The sequence below is a fragment of the Anolis sagrei genome, chromosome 5 (assembly GCF_037176765.1).
Source record: "Anolis sagrei isolate rAnoSag1 chromosome 5, rAnoSag1.mat, whole genome shotgun sequence".
In the NCBI taxonomy this organism is placed as follows: domain Eukaryota; kingdom Metazoa; phylum Chordata; class Lepidosauria; order Squamata; family Dactyloidae; genus Anolis; species Anolis sagrei.
In genome coordinates this window covers 129,431,197-129,442,833 of record NC_090025.1, presented here as the reverse complement: position 1 = coordinate 129,442,833, position 11,637 = coordinate 129,431,197, and the positions used below count along the sequence as shown (strand labels likewise).

Here is an 11,637-nt window from a genome sequence, read left to right as displayed (position 1 = left end):
GTTGTTGTAGGTTTTTTCGGGCTGTATGGCCATGGTCTAGAGGCATTCTCTCCTGACGTTTCGCCTGCATCTATGGCAAGCATCCTCAGAGCGGTGTCTGTGGGGAGACGAGAGAAAGAGCCTTTGGGGTGTGTATGTATGTGGTTTTATCTTTTCGTAATATCCCTTGCGTGTCTACAGGGAAGAAAAAAGCTCTCTAAGACCCCAAAGGTGGGTGTGTGTGTGAGAGAGAGAGAGAAAGAGGGAGTGTGTAAACTGTGTGTGTGTGAAGGAGGGAGAGAGAGGGACGCGGCGGAGGATGAGGTAAAGCCCCTCGCGCGCGCCTTCAAAGCCCCCCCCCCCCCCCCCCCGTTTTCCGCGCGCGCTCTCTCTCTCTGGCTTTCTGTTTCCCACGCGCTGTCCGTCCGTCCCTTCGCGCGGACTCCCTGAAAGCAGTGTTGGTTGGTTGAGGCTCCCATTAGGAATCCTCTCTGTCCCGCTTCATCCCCTTCTTGGCCTCGCGCCTTCCGTGACAGGCGGCGAAGAGCCCTAACCTGCTGCTGCTGCGGAGGAGGAAGAAGAAGAGGAAGAGAGAGAGGGAGTGGGATTGATTGGCCGCCTCCTCCTCCTCTTCTTCTTCTTCGCCGCAGCCTCGGCAGAAAGAGCAGCCGCGTCGCCCCTCGCCCGGCTTCAGCGAGGCGGCATGGAGAGGCGGCTGAAGGAGGAGGAGGAGGAAGAGCGGCGAGGACAGCGGAGGAGACGCCTGCCTGACTGACTGACTTGACAGACTGACTGACTGACTGGAAAGAGCCGGGCTGCTGAGGAAGAGCAAGGGGGCGAGGAGGAGGAGGAGGAGGAAGGGGCTGCATTGAGAGCCTCCCTCTTTCCCTGCCTCCCTCCTGCCTTTCCCTGCCTGCCTGCCTTCCTCCCCGCTGAACTTGTTGCTGCTGAGGGGAGAAGGCTGCTCAAGAAGAAGAGCTGCTTCTCTCACCTCCCCACCCACTCCATGCCAACTCCTCTGGACAGACTTTGCCAGGTGAGGTGACTGCATGAGGGGGGGGGAAGGGGGGTGAGGGTGGCGCAACGGTTTGAGGTGGAGAGGAAGAGGGCAAGGGCTGCCTCTTTAAGGCAAAGGGAGCCCCCCTCCCGACGCCATTCCCGCCCCTCTCAGGGGAAGAGAAACATCTGGGAAGGCAACCTATTCGACACACACATACACACCCCTCCCAATTGGAATGCTTTATAAAGCTTCAGGAAGCAGCATCAAGTGGCGAGGGCGGGAAAGGAGAAATTGGGGAGGGGAGTGAGGCGAGGCGCGTGTTGCCTGAGAGCGGGTAGGGCTGGGCTCTGGACCCGCATTTCTTTTTCACGTGAGGACCCCGCCCCCGTCATCTTCCAGTCGCATCGCGCTGTCAGGCTTCCCGACGAACTTCCCCGCTTAAGCTCTCCTCTGCCTGCCCTCCGTTTTCCATGTGGCTCATAATCTCCTGCGACGATTGGCCTCCTCTTGATCCCTTTTGCGCCGGAAATACAGCCACTCTCCCTCGCTCCCTTCTCTCACACATCCTTGAGCTCGCCCTACTCCCAAGCCACCTTGTTGACCTCTGCTCAACTTTGCCCCGAGTCAGTTTAAGGCAGGCACGGGGAAACTTCGGCCCTCCAGGTGTTTTGGTGGACTTCAACTCTCACAGTTCCTAACCTCTGGTAACAAGGACATCTAACACCTCCCAGCAAAGGATTTCTCCCAGACAGCAACCAGCCAGGCTTTGAAGCTACCAGGCCATTCAATGCTAATCAAGGGGAGTCCTTTGGCCACTCTCCCCCTTTCCCTTCTCTCACACATCCTTAAGGTCGCCCTACTCCCAAGGCACCTTGTTGACCTTTGGTCAACTTTGCCCAGAGTCAGTCTAAGGCAGGCACAGATAAACTTTGGCCCTCTGGGTGTTTTTAGATTTCAACTCTCACAATTCCTAACAGCGGGTAACAGGGCCAGCTAAAACCTCCTAACAAAGGATTCCCCAGGCAGCAAGCAGCCAGGCTTTGAAGGTACAAGGCCATTCAATGCTAACCAAGGGGAGTCCCTAGGCCACGTACGGGGAAACTTCGGCCCTCCAGGTGTTTTGTACTTCAACTCTCACACTTTCTAACAGCCAGTAACAAGGACAGCTAACACCTCCCAACAAATGATCCCCAAGCAGCAATCAGGCAGGCTTTGAACGTACAAGGCCATTCAATGCTAATTAAGGGGAGTCCCTAGGCCAGGCATGGGCAAACTTTGGCCCTCCACGTGTTTTGGATTTCAACTCTCACACTTTCTAACAGCCAGTAACAAGGACAGCTAACACCTCCCCCAAGCAGCAAACAGGCAGGCTTTGAAGGTACAAGGCCATTCAATGCTAATTAAGGGGAGTCCCTAGGCCAGGCATGGGCAAACTTTGGCCCTCCAGGTGTTTTGGATTTCAACTCTCACAATTCCTAACAGTGGGTGCCAGGGCAAGCTAAAACCTCCTAACAAAGGATCCCCAGGCAGCAACCATACAGGCTTTGAAACTACAAGGCCATTCAGTGCTAACCAAGGGGAGTCCATAGGCCAGGCACAGGCAAATTTTGGCCCTCCGGGTGTTTTGGATTCCAACTCTCACAATTCCTAACAGCAGGTAACAGGGCCAGTTAAAACCTCCTAACAAATGATCCCCAGGCAGCAACCAGACAGGCTTTGAAGCTACTAGGCCATCAAATGCTAATCAAGGTGGCCAATTGCAACATTCTCACTTGCCTCAAGCAGAGAAGAGTTTTTTCTCCCACTCTGGACATTCCATAGATATATAAAACTCACTTGCATAGTTTACAATAGACCTCACAACCTCTGAGGATGCCTGCCACAGATGTGGGTGAAACGTGAGGGGAGAATGCTTCTGGAACATGGCCATACAGCCCAGAAAATTTAGGGCAACCCAAGAATTGTGAGAGTTGGAGTCCAAAACACCTGGAAGGCTGATGTTTGCCATGCCTGGTCTAAGACTCCCCCTTCATTCTCAGCCACTCCCCTTTCAACCCTAGTAGACACCTTTTTCAGACTTCCTTCTTTTCCCACTTCCTCACCACAGCACCCTAGAAGGGTCCTAGAACCATAGAATAATAGAGTTGGAAAAGACCACTTGGACCATCTAGTCCAACCTCCTGCCATGCAGGAAAAGCACAATTAAAGTATCCCAGAGAGATGGCCATCCAGCCTCTATTTAAAAGTTTCCAAGAAAGGAGCTTCTGCCACACTCCAAGGCAGAGAGTTCCACTGTTGAAGAGCTCCTAAAGTCAGGAAGTTCTTCCTAATGTTCAGGTGGAATCTCCTCTCCTGTAATTTGAACACATCATTCCTAGTCCCAGTTTCAAGGGCAGCCGAAAACAAGTCTTCTCTCTCTCTTCCTTATGACACCCTTCACATATTTATATATGGTTATCACGACTCCCAGTGGTGCAGTGGGTTAAACTGCTGAGCTACTGAACTTGCTGACCAAAAGGTTGATGGTTTGAATCTGGGGAGCAGGGTGAGCTCCCGCTGTTAGCCCTAGCTTCTTCCAATCTAGCAGTTCAAAAACATGCAAATGTGAGTAGATCAATAGGTACCACTTCAGCTGGAAGATAACGGTGCTCCATGCAGTCATGCCAGCCACATGACCTTGGAGGCATCTGCGGACAACACTGGCTCTTTGTCTTAGAAATTGAGATGAGCACCACCCAGCAGAGTTGGACATGACTAGACTTAAACATACCTAGTTCTTTAAGATGCTCCTCATATGACATGGTCTCCAGACCTTTGATCATTTTAGTCACCTTCCTCTGAACAAGTGTTAGATCATGCCTCTGTTTCCAGAGGATCCAATATCATTCTCTTCCCATCTCCTCCATTCTTTCCCCTTAAACGTGAAATGTCATTTAGCCACTCCCTCCTTTTATCCCAGTTTCTTCTGTGTTTTAGGGCATGTGTAGAAGAGCTCCTAGAGAGGCCATTCCAAAAGCCTACCCTTCATCTACAAAAAAGGTCTCCACAGTGCTTACCAAATCTATCTTAAGTTCTAACCATTGGGACATATTTTTGTGGTAAATCATCTCTTCCAAAATGATATTTTACATCATCTTCTTCTGACATTCTGTGTAGTATTTTAGAGGGCTGAAAAAGCTGTCACAAGAAGAAGGGTTTGGGAAAACCCACTTCAACTAATATGGCTGCAAACACATGCATTTGAATCCAACCATTTAAATAAATTATGAATTATGTTTATTATTCATGTAGGACAATCACTGTACATGGTGTATTACTGAGTAAGAAACTAACTAACTGTAAAATGGGTGTGTGTGTATCTCAAAGAGCTGCACCCTGCACAAGAAATGAGGAAGAATGCAAGATATAAGGGTCCTATTAGATCATGGCCTCTGTTTCCAGGAATCCAATGTCATTCTCTTTCCATCTTCCTCATTCTTTTCCCTCCTAAACATCACTTCCAAGTTTTCTTTCTGCCTGATCTTTAAAGAAGCTCCTACCATCTCTGTTTCTTCTATTTCATTTTATATGACCATGGACTCCAGTGTTGAAGGTTGGCCCTCTTTGGAGACTTTCAAGCAGAGATTGGATGGCCATCTGTCCAGGGTGCTTTGGTTGTGTTTTTCCTGCATGGCAGGGGTTTGGGCTAGATGGTCCATGTGGTCTCTTCCAACTTTAGGATTCTATGAATAAATGAAATTAAATAACAATCATAACACAAAATATAATTATGTTACTAAGTCTCCCTTCCACTACTTATTTTGTTTCCACAATTTGGCTCTGACAGACATCAAGCAAAATTTTGACTCCTCTGCTCCAGGTTTCAGAAGTGGCTTTTCCCTTGTGAATGAATTGAGATATATATCCCTTTGATCTATCTATATTTATACCTGTATCCACAGTATATGTATCCCTTTTAATGTTTTTTAATTATTTTATCTTTCCTAAGGAGGTTAGACTTCCCCCGCAAACACCATCTTCATCTAACTACCCACCTGTTTGTTTAGAAGGATGCTGTTTGTCAGTACCATTTTCATGTGTCTCTGTGCATTAAATCTGTTTTTTTCCTAATGTTAGAGGGCAGTCATTATCCATCTGCCCTGTTTCCTTAGAACAGGAATAGTCTGAAGATGGTAAGTGGTTGTTATGATAAGATATCATTGATCAGGATGAAGGGAATCAGCTGTTTTATTCAGGAGGGATATATTCTTCACACCTCCTTTCTAAACTTGCTGAAATGGGGAGAAAATCAGCAAGTGTTTCTCCAGCAGTACTAGTGGACAGATTTACTCAAGGCAACTCTGATTTTTGTCTTTCCTCTTACCTCATTTCCTGGCCAGCTGTTGTAGGACTATGTGGGAGGCAATCTGAGTTGGTATTTTAAACACAGTTCCCAGAATCAGTCTGGAACAGAAAACTTCCTAGCCAGAAGTTGTGCCTTTCAACTGTCAGACTTGCTTCTTACTGCTTACCTGACCTGACAGGCTGCTGATTAACTATTGGAGACTATTGCTCTGCATTGCTACATTTGGATCTTTCCTTATTGCCACCAACTATTGAGAAAGGATGCACTTTATATAAGGAGAAGAATATGTGACAAATGTTCATAGACTGTTAGAATATTAATTCAAATCTCCTTAAGTAATATGAATGAAAGAGAGAGCAGTGAAGGGTTGAGGAAGATAACACAACATGAACAGAGAAAAATTAGCAAGATTTTTTTTTATTATTTTGAAACAATTGATGTCCTAACCTCTTGATATATTTGTTTTTAGTTTTAGTAGAAGCAAGAGCAATACCACTAAGCAGCTGAGACAATGGCGGCTGGAGTGGCAGCATGGTTGCCTTTTGCTCGGGCAGCAGCCATAGGATGGATGCCAGTGGCCACAAGCCCAATGCCGAATGCCCCCCGACAGGAGAGAAAGCGGAGCCAGGACTCCCTCATTATACTGAATGTGAGTGGCACCCAGTTCCAGACCTGGCTGGATACCCTGGAACGCTATCCAGACACGCTGCTGGGCAGTTCAGAGCGGGATTTCTTCTACCACCCAGAGACACAGCAATACTTTTTTGACCGGGACCCTGACATCTTCCGACACATCCTCAATTTTTATCGAACAGGGAAGCTCCATTATCCCCGTCAAGAATGCATTTCAGCCTATGATGAGGAGTTAGCCTTCTTTGGTATTATCCCTGAGATCATTGGCGATTGCTGTTATGAGGAATACAAGGATCGGCGACGGGAAAATGCTGAACGTCTGCAGGATGATGCTGATCAGGATAATGCTGGTGAATGCAATCTGCCCTCCATGACAGCTCGGGAAAGGATGTGGCGGGCCTTTGAGAATCCACACACCAGCACACTGGCCCTGGTCTTTTACTATGTAACAGGCTTCTTCATTGCAGTTTCTGTCATTGCCAACGTGGTGGAGACAGTACCCTGTGGGGTAAGTCCTGGTGCCATCAAGGAGCTGTCCTGTGGAGAGCGCTATGATGTAGCTTTCTTCTGCCTGGATACAGCGTGTGTCATGATCTTCACGGTTGAATATCTGTTGCGTCTGGTGGCTGCTCCCAGTCGTTACAAATTTGCGCGTAGTGTCATGAGCGTCATTGATGTTGTGGCCATTATGCCCTATTACATTGGTCTTGTCATGACCAACAATGAGGATGTCAGTGGGGCCTTTGTAACACTGCGTGTCTTCCGGGTCTTCCGAATCTTTAAGTTTTCCCGCCACTCACAGGGTTTGCGCATCCTGGGCTACACTCTGAAAAGCTGTGCATCAGAGCTTGGCTTTCTCCTGTTTTCTCTTACTATGGCCATCATAATCTTTGCTACAGTCATGTTCTATGCTGAGAAAGGCTCAACATCCAGCAAATTCACCAGCATTCCTGCTGCTTTCTGGTATACCATTGTCACTATGACCACTCTAGGGTAAGTCTGTATGAAGTTTCATTTTTGGCTGGCCAATAGCTAACAGCTGGGTTGTGTTTTTATAGGTTTTAAAAGTGTGGTGTAGAAAGTGATGACACCCACTTATCTCTTGATCAAAGAAGTGTTCACAGTCTGTAATGCTGATACACAGTCTGTAATGCTGTAATGTATCAGCATTACAGTCTGTAATGCTGATACATCAATACACCACTTATGAATTGATCTAAAGTATTGCAGTATGGCAATAATGGGAAGATCTCTGTCGATTGCTCTAATTTTCACATTTTAATTTGCTCACATAATTAGACTACAGCATTAACCTTTCAATGTAGTACCACCTGTTTTCCTTTCATTGCTAGAATGAAAAAAGAAGTGACATGTGCTCTGCGATGACATGAGTTCAGATATTATGATTTTGCTCTCCTTTGCCTTGTATATCAAGATAATATTTGTTATTGTATTGTAGTTTATGTACAAACTTTGCTTGACTTTTGGGGTGCGGGGGTTGCCAATGCAGTACTCACAACTGTCATGATTGCTATAAATTTAAATGCATCTCTCTTAACATTGGCATCTCAAAATGAGATGTTATGATATTGTGCAAATGTTACTTTTCATAATGTTTATGAAATATTATTCTAATTATAAATACAAACTGCTGATGAGTTTGAAAATATCACAATTAGCATTTAAATGTCCTGTCATGTTGAAATGTATGTGGAAAGGATACTAATTTATCAAGAGGATGAATAGCTAGTGTTATGATATGTTTCTGAAGATAGAGTCATGCAACTGTATTTGCTTAAGGAAGAATATTATACAGCACAAGATAAGTTTAAATGGAAGTGTAAATGGAAAGACATTGTAGTTAAACTTTAATGTCCTCTTGAAATCAATGATGCTGATTTGGCCTGAGGAGGTAAGTTAATTTAAGAAACATATTTGTCATTTTAATCAAAGGCCTTGGAATAATGTATTCAAAGAAAATACCCTATTCATTTCAATATAGTAACTCATAATGAAATATTAAAAATATTTACAATATTTTGACATTGATGAAAACTGGTAAGCTAAAATCTATGACCAACAAAGCCAATAATTCATTTTATTTATTATTATTTTAAAAAGATAAGCTCCCTCTGTATCAAAAGAGAGAATGACAGATTGCACAAAAATCACAACTTGAACAGCACATCTCAATACATAAAACATGAGAAAAGCATTAAAAGAAAATGGAAGGGAACATTTTGACATCAAATTAGTTATTTATTGATTGAAATTAAAAGAGGATATTATGGGAGCAAATTCTGAATAGTGAGAAAACACTATTTCAGGAGAGTAATTTGTGTTTTGGCAGTATATAGTGAAATGGAGTTACTGGGAAGAAACACCTGTCTTTTCCATGCTGTTGGAAAGAGAGTTGTCTTATTGCTATCCATTCTAATGTAGTTTTAGATGCAGGACAAATATATCTAATTAAACCTGATTGCTTTCTGTTGGAGATGTAAGAATGCACTTAACGGCATCATTGAAATCAATGGCATGGAAAAATACTTAACTATGGATCGACTATAAACTAGTCTGAAACTAGAAGTAATGGTGGCAGAACCACTTTTTAAAGCATACCAGTCAGGATAGAGCTAATGTGCGAATGTCACAAGGTTGATGGTAAGAGTAAAAGGAATGCCTTGGCAAGGATTATTGAGCATGAGTATTAATCTGCCTTGAGACCAGTCACTACCATTTCAGTATTTTTCTGGTTTTGGGGGCTTGGGGAGGGGCAGTATCTTGATATAATCTAAAGGAAGGAGATAGGTAGCAGACATTTCTTTTTCATTCCTATTTTCTCTTACAATTATAACCCTTCACACTATTTTGAGGTAATTTAGGGGCATGCCTACAGGCAGTCCCTGAATTATGAACAAGATAGGTTCTGTAGGTTTGTTCTTAAATTGAATTTGTATGTAAGTGCAGGTGTAACTCTAGCTGGACAAAATTAGTTTTGGATAACATAGGGAAGGGTTAACATCCCTAAAATGTTTATTTTACTGTTTATGTCCATGTTCAGAAGATTTCATCTTACTTTCTGTCTCTGTGACAACTTGTTTTTCAAAATGTTGGATTGTTGTGGAAACAAAGATTGGTGATAACGTTTCAGTGGCTACATCTTTCCCTCATAACAACTCTTCCAGGAGTTTATTTCTCTTCCTAGGAGTACATTTCCTCCCACTTCCTGTTGTCTCGCCCTTGTTTGTAACTAAGAGGTGTATATAACTAAGATGTTTGTAACTCAGAAATTGCCTATATAGTGAAAGTGGGAGAATCCTATCTTGAAAGTGCTATAACCATCCTGTAATTAAATGGTACTGAAAGTTTGGAATTAAAATGTTAAAATGGGAAAAATCTACTTTCCCACTAATTACACTATTAATTGTAGAGTTAGAGGAAAAGATTGTTCATAAGATAGCATACAGCATTGAGGTAACGTGCCTAGTTGGAAACTTTTCAGGCTCACATTGCACATAAGAAACATTAAGAAGACTGCAGGACTCTCCGGTTGTCCTTGTCCATGGTACTGAAAAGAACACAATTTTTCATTTCTTTGTTTTGGAGTTTGTTAATCCAAGGTGAAAGTAAATTCTCCATCCTCTTCCTTTTCTTCTTATGTTTGTTTGAATTATAGCATCAATGCTGCTACCGGTAAAGGGGGACAAACATAAGTAATATCAATTTAGCTTCTTAAATGGGCAGACAGTGCTACAGTCTGTGGCAAAGTGTTAACATTTTTGTGCATTGCCTTTAAAGTACCTTTAGTAAGTTTTCCTCCTCTACTATGTGCCCTCTTCCATTTCCCAGTTATACTATACACCTTATTAATGCTCTCAGTAAAAAGGGGAATTGCTAATACCAAGATGAACATTAATGTTAAAGCTGGCTTGAAGGTGCTGACAAAGAAGCACTTAAAACACTGCAAGTAATGAATTTTCCTATGATATTTTATTACACATGTCAGCAGATTAACAGATTCAATTTGTCTTTTTATATAATATCTGTTACCTGTATAAAATTTGTGGCTGAAATGTCATGCAATAACAAAAAAAAAATCCTAGCACTACCTCCCTATTTATTTCTGGTCTTATGTTCTTTTGGGACAAGGCCAAGCAAGGACAGAAAAGAATGAACTTTTTAAAAGTTCTCACAGATGTTGATTTTTTAATAAGTATTCAGTTGTCCACTTATACACAGATAGTATTGCTTTCAATGTATATAGCTTTTCTGAAGCCTTAATAAGGATTTTTAATGGTACTCTTTAAGCAACTAAATATCATTAAAGCAAAACAGAATGCTATAATATGGGGCATTGTTAAAGAACTCCTATTCTGTGTAATAACAGCTCACCAGGGTCCCCTCTACACTGCAATGTAACCCAGATTATCAAAGCAGATAATCCACATTATCTGCATTGAACTGGATTATATGAGTCTACACTGCCATGTAATCCAGTTCAAAGTAGACAATCTCAATGTTACATGGTAGTGTAATAGGTGCCCAAATTATCTGGTATGCTATAAAACCATATGTGGGTTGAAAATAAGTAAAGAACAGACTTTCTACATGTCACAGCTAGGTGTGATTCCTAATTTTCTTTGAGACAGCAAGGATACTGAATGACAGTCACACTTATATCAAAAGTTATAACAATGGAAACAAAGCCATATTTTCCCATCCTGTGTGACTGCTAGGTAAGTAAACAGTTGTCTGAAAATGCAAGACAAGACAGTATGCATGCCTTTGTACTCATAAATAGTAACTACCTCTCTTATTAGATACTACTAACAAGCAAGAACATATCACTTTATGATGCTCTAAATCAAGAAATCAGCCAAAGAAGATCCTAAAAGATATGCTTGGGTTTCTTTCTTGAAATGGGAATTTATATGTCTACAAGAATTTACAAACTTGTAATAACTACAGCTACTTATATTAGAACCCACCATTTTCTAAAGCTTCTCCATGATCTGTGCTTCAGTGCTGAAGATTTGGAATCTTAATCTATCAGGAGAACTTTGATAAAGTACAGATAAGCAAAATACATGTTTGATTGGTTCATTAGTTCATGCACTACCGCACACTTCTTCAGCCGAGGAAAATATTAACGATTTTTTGTAAATAAGTCAAAATAACCATCTAAATAATACATTTTAGATTTCAGGTTTTACCATCTGTATTTATGGTTGATTTATCTCCAAGTGTAGATGAACAGATTTTTTTTTAAAAAAAGAAAAGCTTTAAAAACATACATGCTCATTTGTTTCTTCTTAGTTGTGAACTGAAGGCTTTATGTGCTGAAAATATTAAACTGTCATTTGATATTGTTCCTTCTAATGGCAAATTGAGTAGAGTATCAGTCTAAAAGCAAAATAAACTTATCAAAAATAATGCAGACTTTGTGTATACCGAAGGCACATCTAACATATTCAGAAGTACAGAGGTTAATGCACTTTGAGGATTTTTACACACAAAAGAAACACATGAATGTATATTAAGAACCTGCTAGTTTATACACTGTTGATCCAACAGTCTGTTAAGCATGTTCATAGCTAAAATCTATTTAGGATGCTTTAAGAAATGCATTTTGGGACCGTCTGAAAGTGGATGTGGATCAGCTGAACTCAACATAACTCAT

At 42.2% G+C, this 11,637-nt stretch overlaps 1 protein-coding gene across 1 annotated transcript in view; it reads left to right on the top strand.

The window, feature by feature from the left end:
- Positions 1 to 573: 573 nt before the first annotated feature.
- KCND2 (potassium voltage-gated channel subfamily D member 2) overlaps positions 574 to 11,637 on the top strand; it is a 350,315-nt gene continuing 339,251 nt past the window's right edge. Inside the window, exons 1-2 of the mRNA XM_060777708.2 lie at positions 574 to 1,015; positions 5,794 to 6,950. Coding sequence (XP_060633691.2) covers positions 5,836 to 6,950 — 1,115 coding nt within the window. The 5' untranslated portion in view covers positions 574 to 1,015; positions 5,794 to 5,835. The remainder of the gene's footprint in view (positions 1,016 to 5,793; positions 6,951 to 11,637) is intronic.